The sequence below is a fragment of the Coloeus monedula genome (assembly GCF_965178545.1).
Source record: "Coloeus monedula genome assembly, chromosome: W".
Taxonomy (NCBI): domain Eukaryota; kingdom Metazoa; phylum Chordata; class Aves; order Passeriformes; family Corvidae; genus Coloeus; species Coloeus monedula.
In genome coordinates, this window is record NC_138821.1 from 23657236 (window position 1) to 23673363 (window position 16128).

A 16128-nucleotide genomic window follows, 5' to 3' on the forward strand; every position below is an offset into this window, starting at 1 on the left:
ACGAAAATTAGAAACAGTTGATTACAAGTAGGTAATTCTTACCTAGCACAAAAAATAAATTCTACTATTTGGAAAGCAAGGTGTAGAAAGAACTTCTTGAAAGGGGACAGCCTGGGTTAATCATGTATCTTTTCTAATTGTGAAACTCCTCCTCGGGTGTTGGGCACCTGAATTGCTCCCACTGAAGCCACAGGATTACTTAAGTCACTAGAGCTAAGTATATGAAAGCTAAAGCTCTTCTAAACTCTACTCTATCCTGCTCGCCCTGGGAGTGGGAGTTTTTCTCTCTTCCAGGGCGCTTCCGCTCCGCAATCTCGCTTCCGGGGCAGCCATTTTGTTCTTTGTCTGGTCGGGGTTGGACTTGTGTTGCAGCAGTTGGTGATAGCGGCTGCCCCGTGATTATAGCGACACGCTTGCGTCTGCCATGTCGGACTTCGACAGCAATCCATTTGCTGACCCGGACCTCAATAATCCCTTCAAGGTGAGGCGGCGGGGAACAGGGACGCCGTGAGCCTTCCTCAGTGCCGCGGCAGGGGCAGAACAAGCTGCGTGAAGCTACGGGTGTCCTAGGGAAGGAGTGTCATCGGCTCTGCTGTGTGCTGGGGGGATTACTCTCAGCCGCGGCGGGTCGGGAAGGCCCAGCGCTGTGGGGTAGTGCTGGCCTCGGGAGAGGGGAACAATTTTATATATAATGAGACTATTTATTTTCTTTACCTTTGAAGCTGCTTCGTGTGCTTGTGTAAAATCACAGACTAGTGTGCAGGAAATTCACGTCGCTAGAGGTTAGCGTCCACAATCTCCAAGCAGATTCACACAGTCCGTTTGTAAAGACACATTAATCTTATTCCTGTCACTAGTATGCCAGAGAAAGGAGAGGGGGGCATAATGTGGAAGAGTTATTGCCAAGGTCTAAAGATAGATGACGTTTTTTCTTTAATATTTCAGTTTTACTAATTTTTTGTGATCTACTTTGTGAGATTTCCCGTGACTATTCTCATGCCTTTTAATAAAAAGATTACAGCAGATATTCTTACTTGATGTTGACTCAAAAAATATGTTCTCTGGGAAGATAAAGATTAAGCAGAAACCTCTAGTTTGCGCAGTATTTTGGGTAGTTAATTCTTTTGGAAGTCTAAAATGAAATTATTTTTCTGTTTTGTTATCTTCTGGAAGTAAAAGAATTTAGTTGATAAAATAGAATTTTTTTTTAAGTATTTGCTTGCTTGGATTGATCATAAGATATTGTTGGTTTTGAGACAGTGGCTATTTAATATCTATCTCTCTCTCTCTCTTTTTTTTTTTTTTTTTTTAAATGCGGTACTCTTCACCACAGGCTGCTGGGGAATCTCAGCTCCGGAGCCCCTCCTCCCCTTCCTTCTTCACTGACCTTGGTGTCTGCAAAGTTGTTCCTCTCACATATTCTCATTTATGGCTGCTCTTGCACAGCAGTTTGCCTCCTGGTCCCCCTTCTTAAATATGTTATACCAGAGGCACTACCACCGTTACTGATTGGGTCAGCTTTGGCCAGCAGCGGGTCCACGTTGGAGCCGGCTGGCATTGATTGGCTCTGTCAGACATGGAGGAAGCTTCCAGCAGCTTCTCACAGAAGCCACCCCTGTAGCCCCCCCTCAAAAAAAAAAAAGAAAGTTTGCCACGAAAACCCAATACACTACCACAGGAGAAATTTTTAATAGCTCTATATGTTCGAGATATGTGTGTTGCGGTTTTCTGGTTTTCTTTTGCTTGGTTTTGGATTTTTTTTCTGACTTTTCTTTTTTTGATGTAAACACTGGGGTGCTGCTTGTACCTGACTCCTCATGATACAAAGAGTGTGATTCTAATCTTTGCTTGTGAGATTGATATTGTGGGGGAGAGACTACAAGGAGCAGATAAAATGAAAGATTAGATGGAAAATCATTAATTAGGTTGTGCTGATTTGTTAGAACTCCAGTCTCCTGAACTAATTCAGATCTTTAAAATGTCATCTGAAATGACCGTGTGTGACTTCAGTGCACCAATAGCTGCAATATCTGGGTATGAAAAATGACCTATACTTAAATTTTGCTCTGGTTGGTATGACTAATAGTTAAATAAAAAGACCAGAAACTCAAAATGCTGAACTGGCAGAAACTTGGGTGAGATAAGGCTGGAGAAGGACTTGTGAACTGGAAGGAATGAACAAGAAGTTGGGTGAGCAAGATAATTACTGGGATCAACACTCTTAAGGAGCAGGGACTGGGAATGGCTAGGTGGCTGAAGACAACCAGGTTGTAACAAGGAGTTAGTGCAAGGGCAGGTCCATTTTGGGCAGAAGCACTGGTCCACTAGGACATAGCCTTCTCAGTCTGAGATTGGACGAGGCATTTTACAGTTGTTGCATTCAGCAGCTGACATCAGATATTTAAAATCTGTCTTTAAAATTCCCTATTTTCTGTATTTGCAGAGGGCAACTGAATTTTTAATCACTTAAATCATGCAGCAGGTCAAGGTCTCTGGATATTTGGAGGTTCCAGCCATGCTGTAGCTTTGTGTTGGTGTCGGTATATTATCGCCTATTGGAACTTGTATTTGTGGCTTTTTTCTCTTTTTTAATATTAAAAAACCCCCTAAAAATAACGCATTTTAACTTTATTATCTAGGTGAAATATCAAATATGGAAAAATAAGTTATGCCAATGTAGACTTATTCCAATAGAATATCATAGTTATCACTTTTTTAACCACTAGGATACATGTCATGACATACAAATTTGATAGCATTCATTCAGATGCTACTTTTTCTTTGAGCATGTGGTCCTGCACAGCATTTGTTCTACATATTCAGTACTCACACCCTGATTAACTTCTAAATGCAGTGTTTTATTATTCTGCAACAATAAGTACGAGTGCTTTGTAGTTATCTTGCTGCATTTAGATGAGTTTGCATTGGCTCCATTTTTAAAGTGAGATGCAATGAGTGTAAGGTGAATGGTTCACAGTAATTCTGTGTATGCCTTGGGATGTCAGGTCTGATGTTTTTAGAAATATTGTAAGTAGTTTTGAATTATGAAGTGCGGTTCCTGTTGGCATCAGTTGTTCACTGATGTGTTCAGAACAATTCCAAGTCCAGCAGCCTACACCTGGACATCCAGGTAGTCCATCCATTCTTATGTTCTGAAGATGCAAACCCCTTAAATTAAGCCAGTGAAACCAGGCATCACATGAAATATGTACAATTTTTTCTTCTTATGAAGTTAGCGTGGTCTATGATAGTGGGCACTTTGGCTCTTCTGCAGAATCAAGCCAGCCTGTCTCTAGCATAAAAAAATATTTCATTTTTGAAGTTGTTTTCTCAAGCTAAACCTTAAGCATTTTTTTTTACTGTAGAGCTAATTGGAGGAAAAAATTACATCTTTTTGTTAATATTACCAGTTCAGATAGAAGCTGAAGCAGAGGTGCTTTTGACATTATGGGGCACTGTTTCCTCAGCTTCATTTTTCTGAAATGCTTTTCCTATTGCTGAAGGTGTTGGAGGTACTTCTGGGAAGGGAAACCAAGAGTTTACAGAAAACTTTTTTTTTGCTGTGCTCTCTGGGTGTACAGTTGTGGAGTCCAATGGTCAATGTGGAAAGATAGTTTTCTTCCCCTATCTGTTGAGAGAATTTTTCCCTTATAAATCAAATGTATGACATGGTGTTTCTTCTAGACTGTGTTAATCTAGTTTTATAAGAATCATAGAATCATTAAGGTTGGAATATCATCAAGTACAACCTTTGACCATGTCTTGGTTTGAAAGACAGGTGTCTGCTAAGGAAGGCAGGAGCCTCCCTTGGAATGGCAGATGCGACCCCCCTTCCCTCCAAGTTATTATAATTTTGAAATCAATGGGCTTTTAGGCAAAGATGTGGGAAATAGGAATAACAGTTCTTTACTATTATATATCTATATGTGTATAACAAGTCAAACAAACAACAATAACTATGGCAGTAACAGCAATCACAAACCCAGTGCCAGCCTTCTTGGCTGTCAGGCCCTTTCCCCTCGGGTGCAGTTCCGGTCACAGCCGGCAGGGGCGCTGGTGGCTCTCGGTGAGCAGGGCAGGTGCGATGGTTCCCCCGTGGCTGCATGGGGTGCTTCAGAGCGAGCTCAGGGAGCACGCGGCACTGGTGGCCTGAGATCCCGGGGAGGCATGGAACAAAGGCTTCACAAATCCCTGGGCAGCCGATCCCGGTGTCCGGCTGGACCCTTGGGAACAGCAGGCTGGAACAGCAGGCAGGAACGAGCACAAATCCCGGGTGGCAGACGAGATGTATCCAAACAGGGAAGCCCCCAGAGGCCTGTGCAGGCAGGGCGAGCAGGGCTACAACGTAGCGAAGGCTCGAAGCAACGGCGGGGCAGGGCGGCCACAGCCCGGCTCCCAGCGGGGCAGGGAAAGGTGGGCTTGAGATCCTGGGGCTTCTCCAGCAGAAGGAAAAGCAGCTGACGAAACAGCCTCTCTCTCTGTCCAGGCGCCAGGGACCGACTGCCCACACACCCCGGTGAAACAAAAGAGTAGCCAGATGCACCCCACCCCCATAGCCACCCCTTTTGTTTTCTTAAGTACCCAGCCATTTGTCCCCCTAGCAACACGTATGGGGAAAATTCCTTTAACAGAAAAAAACCAAACCAGGAGAGCTCCTAAAACCCCAACATTATCCACCCTGAATTTTTCCCCATACTAACACGTTACATGAAACTTAACCCTTTTAACCATATAAATACATGCATCACCCGAATTATATACATATATACATGCTGATAATGATACAAGTACAGAGCCATGGGTAGTTCACCCTAAAACCAGGTCCCCTTGAGGTATGCATCGGATCTCTCCATCCTTTTGCATCACCCACCAGGTGCAAACTGGTCCCTGAGCGAAGACAACCCCATGGATGGGTTTGTCTTTGCTCGCGGCAGAATTAACCCAAACAGTTTTTCCAAGCATACCTCTCATGTGTACCACTGGAACCTTATCTCCGTCTGTTGTTTGTAGGGGTTCGGATTGGGCAGGGCCTGCTCGGCTGGTGGAGCCTCGGGTGTTACCTAACCAGGTGGCTCTTGCTAAATGCATCTCCCAGTTTTTGAAAGTCCCCCCACCCAGTGCCTTCAAGGTGGTTTTCAACAATCCATTACACCGCTCAACATTCCCAGCTGCTGGTGAATGGTAAGGGATGTGGTACACTCACTCAATGCCATGTTCATTAGTCCAGGTGTTTATAAGGCCGTTCTTGAAATGAGTCCCATTATCAGACTCGATTCTCTCAGGGATACCATGCCTCAAAAGGACTTGCTTTTCAAGGCCCAGGATGGTGTTCCGGGCAGTAGCGTGAGGCACAGGGTAGGTCTCCAGCCATCCTGTGGTGGCTTCTACCATTGTGAGCACATAGCACTTGCCTTGGCGGGTATGAGGCAGTGTGATGTAATCAATCTGCCAGGCCTCTCTATACTTGTATTTGGACCACCGCCCAGCATACCACAGGGGCTTCACCCGCTTGGCCTGCTTGATTGCAGCACATGTCTCCCAATCATGGATCACCTGGGAGATACTGTCCATGGTTAGATCCACCCCTCGATCTCGTGCCCACCTATAGGTGGCATCTCTGCCCTGATGGCCTGAGGCATCATGGGCCCATCGAGCTAGGAACAACTCTCCTTTATGTTTCCAATCCAAGTCTATCTGGGACACTTCTATTTTCGCAGCCTGATCTACCTGTTTGTTGTTACGATGTTCTTCATTAGCCCGGCTCTTGGGGATGTGAGCATCTACATGACAGACCTTCACGGCTAGCTTCTCTACCCGAGTGGCAATGCCTTTCCACTCCTCAGCAGCCCAGATTTGTTTTCCTCTATGCTGCCAGTTTGCCTTATTCCACCTTTCCAGCCAACCCCACAGAGCATTGGCTACCATCCATGAATCAGTGTAGAGGTAGAGCTTTGGCCAATTCTCTCTTTCAGCTATGTCCAGAGCTAATTGGAAAGCTTTGATTTCAGCAAATTGGCTCGATCCAGCTTCTCCTTCAGTAGCCTGTGCAACTTGTCGTGTGGGGCTCCACACAGTGGCTTTCCATTTCCGGCTAGCGCCTACAATTCAGCAGGAACCATCAGTGAAGAGGGCGTATTGTCTTTCACTCTCTGGTAGCTCATTATATGGTGGGGCTTCTTTGGCACATGTCACCTGCTCCTCTTCTTCTTCAGAAGATAACCCAAAAGTCTCACCTTCCGGCCAGTTCGTAATTATTTCCAAGATCCCAGGGCGACTTGGGTTTCCAATTCGGGCGTGCTGTGTGATGAGGGCAATCCATTTGCTCCAAGTAGCGTTGGTGGCGTGATGCGTGGAGGGAACCTTTCCTTTGAACATCTACCCCAGCACGGGTAGTTGGGGTGCCAGGAGGAGTTGTGCCTCTGTGCCGATTACCTCTGAGGCAGCTTGGACTCCTTCATAGGCTGCCAAGATTTCCTTCTCTGTGGGAGTGTAGTTGGCTTCAGACCCTCTGTAGCTTCGGCTCCAGAATCCCAGTGGTCGGCCCCGAGTCTCGCCTGGCACCTTCTGCCAGAGGCTCCAGGACAGACCATTGTTCCCACTTGCAGAGTAGAGCACGTTCTTCACCTCTGGTCCTGTCCTGACTGGGCCAAGGGCTACGGCATGAGCAATTTCCTGTTTGATCTGGGCAAAGGCTTGCTGCTGTTCAGGACCCCAGTGGAAGTCGTTCTTCTTGCGTGTAACCAGGTAGAGAGGACTCACAATCTGGCTGTACTTGGGAATGTGCATCCTCCAAAAACCTATGGCACCTAGGAAAGCTTGTGTTTCCTTCTTGTTGGTTGGTGGAGACATTGCTGTGATCTTATTAATGACCTCAGTGGGAATCTGACGTCGTCCATCTTGCCACTTTACTCCCAGGAACTGGATCTCTTGAGCAGGTCCCTTGACTTTGCTCTTCTTGATGGCGAAACCAGCTTCCAGGAGAATCCGGATAACTTTCTCTCCTTTCTCAAACACTTCTGTTGCGGTGTCCCCCCATACAATGATGTCATCAATGTACTGCAGATATTCTGGGGCCTCACCCTATTCTAGTGCAGTCTGGATCAGTCCATGGCAGATGGTGGGACTGTGCTTCCACCCCTGGGGCAGTTGGTTCCAGGTATACTGCACACCCCTCCAGGTGAAGGCAAACTGAGGCCTGCAATCTGCTGCCAGAGGAATGGAGAAAAATGCATTAGCAATGTCAATAGTGGCGTACCACTTCACTGCTTTGGACTCCAGCTCGTACTGGAGCTCCAACATGTCCGGCGCAGCAGCGCTCAATGGTGGAGTCACTTCGTTCAGGGCGCGATAGTCCACAGTCAATCTCCATTCCCCGTCAGACTTGCGCACAGGCCATATGGGGCTGTTGAAGGGTGAGTGGGTCTTGCTGACCACTCCTTGGCTCTCCAGCACATGGATCATCTTGTGGATGGGAATCACAGCATCTTGATTTGTCCGATACTGCTGGCGGTGCACTGTCGAGGTGGCAATTGACACTCGTTGCTCTTCCACTTTCAGGAGCCCAACTGCAGAAGGATTTTCTGATAGTCCAGGCCGGGTGTTCAATTGCCTGATGCCCTCTGCCTCCACAGCAGCTATTCCAAATGCCCACCTGAGTCCTTTCGGGTCTTTGTAATAACCGTTCCGGAGGAAGTCTATGCCCAGAATACATGGGGCCTCTGAGCTAGTCACAATCGGATGCTTTTGCCACTCCTTCTCATTCGGGCTCACCTCAGTTTCCAACAGGGTCAGCTGCTGTGGTCTTCCAGTCACCCCAGCAATGGATACAGGTTCTGCCCCTGCATGTCCTGATGGCATTAAAGTACACTGTGCCCCAGTGTCAACCAACGCGTCATATTTTTGTGGCTCTGATGTGCCAGGCCATCTAATCCACACCATCCAGAAAACCCGGTTCTCCCGTGCCTCTTCCTGGCTAGTGGCAGGGCCCCTCTAGCCCTGGTTATCATTCTTTCCTGGGCGTACATGCTCGAGGTACCTTCAAGGGGATCCGACATATCATCCTCCCTTCTGTAATACCTGGCAGCTCGGTCACGGGAGGCTGAAGCTACTTTCACCTTAGCGGAACCCCCTCGGTTAGTGCTTCCCTCCTTGAGTTCACACACCCACGCTGCCAGGACAGAAGTGGGTTTCCTATCCCACCTTCTCATGTCTTCCCCATGCTCGCACAGAAAAAACCACAGCTCAGCTCGTGGGGGACGACAGGCTCTGACTTGGGGGCCTGTGACTCGCACTGGTTCCACACTGATCTTCCTCATCTTCTCCCTCATCTCCTCCCTCATTTCCTTCCTCATCTCCTCTTTGAGGTCTTTGACCACAGCAGAGGCATGAGCTTTCAGCAGACCATTGACCATACTGTCATAATTCCTGAGCTTCTTGGTGACAGAGCCCACTGTTTCTCAGTTATTGTCAGTATCAATCGTTGCAATGAAGGTGATGTATTGCAATGGCCCTAGCTTTGCCAGGTTCCACATCATCTGTCCTGTGCACCTGACCTTATCGGGGTCATTATCATGCTGTCCATCCCTCCCAAAGAGTACCTCTAATACTGCCACCTCTCTTAGCTGTTGGATCCCTTCCTCAAGTGTCTTCCACTGCATTCTATGATGGTACTCCTGCATTCTTTCTTTGTGAATGAACCTTTCTCTCACACTCGTTAAGAGCTGCTCCCAGAGAGAAAGGGGTCCTGGCTCCCTCACAAATATCTTGTCCACACCTGGGTCAACGATCCCAGATACCTTGCCTCACCACTATCCAGTTGCACACCTGTGCCCATAAGGTCCCAAACCTGAAGCACCCAGGTTGTATAAGGTTCACACCCCCACAGCACAATGTCTTTTCGCATGTTACGGAGACTGTCGTACGACAGGGACTCAGTGATGATTTCTGGCTCTGACTCTCTTGCTGATTGTGAGTGCCCTGGTTCCCCATCATCATTACCTGGGCGTACTGATTTGGTCTTACACTTCCTCCTCTGCACAGGGGCGACTGCTGCTGGCTGTGATTGTTCTTGTTGTTCAGCTGAAACCTGGATGGTTGTAACATCCGTGGGTTCTGCTGCTGCACCATCGGACTCACCCTCTTTGGGGCAGGGAGAGTGTTTTTCACTAGCTGAGGGGGTATATTCCCTTAGCACCTGGCATATCTCCTGGTGCATCTCCTGCATCCCCTTCATCAGTACCCCCATCCAGTTCGGGTAGTCCATTTCTGAGGAGGGCTGTTGGGTGGTATCAGGCGGTGGGGCAGGGTCAGGCTGTGGGGCAGGATCTCTAGTGTCTGGGGCCATGTCAGGTTCTGGGGCAGGATCAGGCTCTGGGGTAGGATCTCTAGTCTCTCGGGCCAGTGTCTGGGTAGTTATCCAAGCCAATCTCAACTTATCCTTGAGTGCTAAATAGAGGAGGCCTATCAGCACCAGTTGGTTAGTACCCAGAGGAAATCTAAACCCTTCAAAAATTGGTGGGGGGGACCCAAAGAACTGGTTGAGGGGTTGGGAGAAAACTTCCCCTGGTGTCATTTCCTCACAGAAGGTACCATTTTTAACATAGCCCCAAAAACGTGCACTTAGTGTGTGATAGCCCTTTATCCATGTGCCCACATTCCAGAGGAAGTTAAAAGCTCATGAATTCCTCACCTTCTCGACCCATAGCGCAAGCTGGATAACAGCAATGGTAGCCTTAGTCAGAGGACCCATGTTTAGGTAAGGAGCTGCAAAGGGGAAGAATATAGCCACGACCACCTGCCACCTGAAGCAGGGTAAACTAGACCACATAGTGCTGCCTAACAAGGTTCCTATATTCAGCACACAAAATTAAGTTATCCAGGAACTGTTATTCCTTTTTCACCTCTTTCTCTTAATGCCCTCAGGCCCCACAGTTGGGCACCAGGATCTGTCTTGGTTTTGAAAGACAGGTGTCTGCTAAGGAAGGCAGGAGCCTCCCTTGGAATGGCAGATGCGACCCCCCTTCCCTCCAAGTTATTATAATTTTGAAATCAATGGGCTTTTAGGCAAAGATATGGGAAATAGGAATAACAGTTCTTTACTATTATATATCTGTATAACAAGCCAAACAAACAACAATAACTATGGCAGTAACAGCAAACAATCACAAACCCAGTGCCAGCCTTCTTGGCTGTCAGGCCCTTTCCCCTCGGGTGCAGTTCCGGTCACAGCCGGCAGGGGCACTGGCGGCTCCCGGTGAGCAGGGCGGGTGCAATGGTTCCCCCGCGGCTGCAGGGGGCGCTCCGGAGCGAGCTCAGGGAGCACGTGGCACTGGTGGCCTGAGATCCCGGGGAGGCATGGAACAAAGGCTTCACAAATCCCTGGGCAGCCGATCCCGGTGTCCGGCTGGACCCTTGGGAACAGCAGGCTGGAACAGCAGGCAGGAACGAGCACAAATCCCGGGTGGCAGACGAGATGTATCCAAACAGGGAAGCCCCCAGAGGCCTGTGCAGGCAGGGCGAGCAGGGCTACAACGTAGCGAAGGCTCGAAGCAACGGCGGAGCAGGGCGGCCACAGCCCGGCTCCCAGCGGGACAGGGAAAGGTGGGCTTGAGATCCTGGGGCTTCTCCAGCAGAAGGAAAAGCAGCTGACGAAACAGCCTCTCTCTCTGTCCAGGCGCCAGGGACTGACTGCCCGCACACCCAGGTGAGACAAAAGAGTAGCCAGATGCACCCCACCCCCATAGCCACCCCTTTTGTTTTCTTAAGTACCCAGCCATTTGTCCCCCTAGCAACACGTATGGGGAAAATTCCTTTAACAGAAAAAAAAAACCAAACCAGGAGAGCTCCTAAAACCCCAACAGACCAAATACCACCATGCCCACTAAACCAACTCGTGAAGTGCCATGTCTACTCATTTTTTGAACACTTCCAGGGATGGTGTTGGGGATTAAAATAAGTTTACTTATAGAATATTAGAAATTAATTGTGTAGGTTTAAGTGTAATTGTGACTTGCTTACAGCTTAGCATGAGCATGCCCTACTCAAAAGTTACCATAGGTGAACTCTAAATGAACTCTGTCAGCATGAACGGCTAAGCAGGAGAGGAAACACAAAGACTGGATGTCTTCAGATAAGGGTTGAGACCCTGGAAGGCCTCAAGGCTGTCCCAAGCTGGAAGATAAGAGTAGTTAATGGCCTGCCCACAGGGACTTGGAGAAAGAATCCAATGAGATGTTAGAAGACTCCAGACCTGAAATCGCTATTGGACCAAGAGATGTGTGCAGAGCGCATGAAGATCGGGTGCACAGACTGTAAGGACATAAAGGCCCAGGGATTTCTTTGTTCTCTTGCCCGGAAATAGAACAAATCTTCCGAAACAACAATAGAATGATAATATAAAATCAAACCTTTACTTGAAAGCCTTCAGGTACACAATATGGCAAAAAACACGTGATACAGTATTTCTACAACTTTTATAAGGTTAGTTGATTAGTAAACCTATCATATATTGTCCAATTAGAAGGTTAGTTGATTTGGTAATATTTCCCCAGGTACTACCCCACTGGAATCAGTCCAGGGGCTTCTTTGTTCCACTTTGTTATGTCTTTCCAGATTCTGGTTGGAAAACAGAACGCCCTTGTAGTTGGATCTCTTCTTCAAAATAAGACTAAACAGTATTTTAGGAATGTGTTAGAAGGTTAGCTTATTGTTCCAAAATGTAGGGAAAAAGCATAAGAAAAGTACTAGGAGCTACAACCATGCATTAGCAATCTACAAAGCTACAAATATATGAAAAATATAAAAAAGCTAAACATCTTTAGGCATCAGTTCAGGGTCCCTCTCTGAAGGCACCCAGCTCGAGCTGTAATAAACTGACTGCCTCAGAACCTAGGGTTCAAAATATTCCTTAACAGATGGTGACTCCACCACTTCCCTGGGGAGCCTGTTCCAATGCTTAAACATTCTTTTAGTGAAGAAATTACTCCTAATATCCAACCTGAACCTCCCCTGGTACAACTTCAGGCCATTTCCCCTTCTCCTATTGCTAGTTGCCTGTGAGAAGAGGCTGACCCCCACTGTGCCACAGCCTACTTTCAGATAGTTGTAGAGTGATTAGGTCTCCCCTGAGCCTCCTTTTCTCCAGGTTAAACAACCCCAGCTCCCTCAGCTGCTCCTCCTAGGACTTACGTTCCAGACCCTTCACCAGCTTCCTTGCCCTTTCTCTGGATACACTCCAGCACCTCAATGTCTTTCTTGTCATGAGGGGCCCAGAACTGGACACAGTATTCGAGGTGTGGCCTTGCCAGCATTGAGGACGGGGGCAGTCACTTCTCTAGCCCTGCTGGTCACACTATTTCTGATACAAGCCAGGATGCCATTGGCTTTCTTGGCCACCTGGGGACACACTGGCTCACGTTCAGCTGGCTGTCAACCAGCACGCCCAGGTCCTTCTTCACTGGGCAGCTGTCCAGCCACTCTTCCCCAAGCTTGTAGCGCTGCAGGGGGTTGTTGTGACCCAAATGCAGGACCTGGCACTTGGCCTTGTTGAACCTCATACAATGGTCTGGGCCCATTGATCCAGCCTGTCTAGATCCTTCTGCCAGAGCCTGCCTACCCTCAAGCAGATCAGTATCCAACTTGGTGTCTGCAAACTTAGGGTATGCTCAGTCCCCTCATTCAGATTATGGATAAAGGTATTTAACAAGCTCAGGATGATGTCGTTTCAGAGACAGAGATGGATTTCTTTTTTTAGTGAAGACAAACTTTTTTAGAGTTTTATACAATATGTGTTGACTTGTTGCTTGTATACATATACATACATTTACAGAACTGTTTTCCCTTCTAGGATCCTTCTGTTACACAAGTGACAAGAAATGTTCCACCAGGACTAGATGAATACAATCCTTTCTCTGATTCAAGAACAGTAAGCGCATTTATTTATTAATACTGCCATTTATCTTTTTAGGTAAGATTTGTAGGGTATTGTTTTAAGTGTTTGGGACTGATGTAAAACATCCAAATTGGGGGAAGAGAGGCCCCATGGAAAGAGATCTGTGGGTTTGGATTGATGGCGCGAGTATTATGAGTCAACCACGTGCCCTGGCAACCAAAAGGGACAAACGTGTCCTGGGGTGCATCAAGCACTGCATTTCTGTCTTGTCGAGGGAGATGATTGTCCCCCTCTACAATGCACTGGTGTGGCCTCACCTTGACTACTGTGTGCATTTTGGGGCACCTCAATATTAAGAAGGACATCAAACTGTTAGAGTGCATCCAGAAAAGGGTGACCAACATGGTAAGAGGTCTTGAGGGCAAGACTTATGAGGAGCAGCTGAGATCACTTGGTTTGTTCAGCTTGGAGAAGAGAAGGCAGATGACCTCATTGCAGTCTACAACTTCCTCAAGGTCGGGCAGCAAGGAAGAGGTGGTGACCAGTGATAGGATGCCTGGAAATGGAATGCATCTGCATCAGGGGAAGTTCAGATTGGGCCTTAGGAAAAGGTTCTTCACTGAGGGGGTGGTTGGTCCCTGGAACAGGCTCCCCAGGGAAGCAGTCACAGCACCAAGCTTGCCAGAGTTCAAGGAACATCTGGACAATGCCCTCAAGTCATATGGTTTAGTTTTAGGTAGTCCTGTGAGGAGCAGAGAGTTGGACTTAATGATCCTTATGGATCCCTTCCAATTTGAGATAGTCTATGTTAAGAGCTAGCTAGAGGTAATGGAAGATGTGTAAGGATAGATAGTCCCATAAAGTATTTGGAGGATTCAGTGCGTAGGTTGACTTAAATGAGCTTTGGCCCTTTAAGGAAAGGTGACTTGCTGAAAGGGGGCCAAAACAGAATTGAGTTTTGCCTTGTTGTGAATGGAATGATGCACTTCACTCATAAGAGAGAAGCAACAATAATTTTATTTATTTATATAAAACAGTGAGTTAACGAGATTTAATGGTAAACGTGACTGGTTTGACATGATTTGATGGCAAGGTACACTTGATTATTTAATGCATAGAGGACACAGTCAGATAAAGCTGTTGGGAAGACCCTTCCATTGAGTCACAAGGTTCAGAAAGGACCCCTTTGCTTTCTAAACTACTCAGAGAGGAGTCTAGGTTCAGCTGAATCCAATCTTAGTCTCAGACTTGATCAACAGTTTATGTCTAAAGGATTATATGTGCACAATCAATCTTTTATATCACTTAGCTAAGATTTCAGAGTTTAGCATGCTATTAATCACCAAGCATCTATTGTGATAAGGAATCTTTCAACCTCAAGGAGTAACCTTGAGAGGTGTCCCTACTCAAGTCAAGGGGAGATCCTGGTGTGCAGCCTGCTGCCATGCAGGAGAGCTCAATGGGCCATGGGCTGTCCACTATTCATAAAATAAGATGATTGACTTATAGACATATGACGCACACTGTCAGTGTGTGAGTTAATGCAGGCAGGCAGCTGGAACAACCACAAAAACACAGCTCATATGCAAAGAGTAATTTTATTTCATTCCCTCACTAACTGGAGAAGACACACAAGCAGGAACACAGGCAACTGTTAGGCTCAGTCCATGCTAGTGGGTGGCAGGGCTGCTGTTTGCACCCATTTATCAGGGGCCCACGCAAATGTAGTTTACCACCATGCTGTGATCTCCTCTGTGCTTTGATCTCTCTCCCAAGACAGAGCTCAAGCATGTCCATGAGAGTGCCTCCAAGTCTCTCCAAACACCTATGTTATCTCTACGCAGAGATTCTACTTCTCAAAGCAGACAGAGGATGAACAGCAGTAGGCATAATATATGGGGTTTCCCACACTATTATTCTCCAGGGTTTGGCATTCCCAGCTGTAAGGTCACTTGATTGAATCCACCATCCTCCTTGCCATTCTTCCACTTTTAACCCTTTCCTCTCAACAGTCACACTTCACCCCATGATTATAGTCAAGTCATCTTGCCTTCACAGAATGGTCTTGCCTCTGTGCCATAAATTGTATATTGATGGTTTGTGTAGTGATAGATCTATGGTAAGTAGATAGTGAAGCACTGCTATTTGTTATTCATTAATTTATATGTTTTGGGTGGTTGAAGTTGTGTTATTTGTTTTATCATGTACCAAACCTCTATATACAATATAATTATAAGCAATATACATATCCAAGTTAGAGTCAGCAAAATCACAACTGGGTGAAGCATAAGATTAAACACTCCTGTTGCTGTTGGTGACCATCCAAGAAGAGTTTCCCAACAATGTCGTTGTTGGGGTGGCCACGACACACAGATAGTGCCTCTTTCAAGGGCCAAAAAGCCGTTTATTAAACAAAGCAGCCTCTTTTATATACCTTTTGTATGTTATCATTTGTGTTACATATTCATTGGCTGCTAAACTACTACAATTGACTCATTGGCTATTATTAACCACAATATACTACCATTGGCTACCTGTATGAGTGAGCTGTGTTAGGGCAACAGGGAGATCACTGCTGTTTTCCCCAAAAGCATCTCGGGCAGAGACCACTCGGGTGCGGCAGTATAGCCGCTAGCAAGCTTCTCCTTTCTGCTGTGCGTTGCTGTTTAAGCGCTGATGACGCACACACACACACTCAAGCCAGATAGCTCAATATTACCAGAGATAAGGAGCCAAGGAGGGCCCTCCGCATGGCAAAGTTCCATGGTCAAGGTTTATTTCATCCTCCGCAGAGGAGGCCAGATGCTATGAGAAACAGCATGCTCTTGATCAGCCTTACATAGTGTTATAGAGCCAGTAATCTGAGGGCACAGGGGCGGTACAAAGGCGGGACCAGGGAAAGGAACCAATGAGCAGAGGGAAGGGGCGGAGCGAGGGATCAGGTCAAGGAAGCAGCCGCACAGGCTGCTGGGAGAGGTAGTTTTCTTTTAACCAGGGTCTGGGGGGGTGTGTAAGGTTACACTTCATCCGCAAGGAATTGTGGGAGAGGCTTTTCCTTTACTTTACAGAGATAATAATGATATCTCAAATATCTGAGTTTTTCCACCAGCAGGCCTTTGCTATTTCGGGGCTCTCTGGCCCACCAGCTGGCTCAGCTGTTGGCTCAGTGACTCCAACATCTCCCCCTTCCTTACTCAAAGGAAAAGCCTCTCCTATTTGCTTAGTCAGGCACTTCTTCA

The 16128-nt window shown here is 47.0% G+C and overlaps 1 protein-coding gene across 2 annotated transcripts in view; it reads left to right on the forward strand.

The window, feature by feature from the left end:
• Positions 1 to 349: 349 nt before the first annotated feature.
• Positions 350 to 16128, forward strand: part of LOC309584576 (secretory carrier-associated membrane protein 1-like) — a 185665-nt gene continuing 169886 nt past the window's right edge. The window contains exons 1-2 of one of the 2 annotated variants that reach the window (XM_082300662.1): positions 350 to 481; positions 12845 to 12922. In XM_082300662.1, the coding sequence (XP_082156788.1) occupies positions 425 to 481; positions 12845 to 12922 (135 nt within the window). In that variant the 5' untranslated portion in view covers positions 350 to 424. The remainder of the gene's footprint in view (positions 482 to 12844; positions 12923 to 16128) is intronic. The other variant, XM_082300663.1, reaches the window with a different exon arrangement.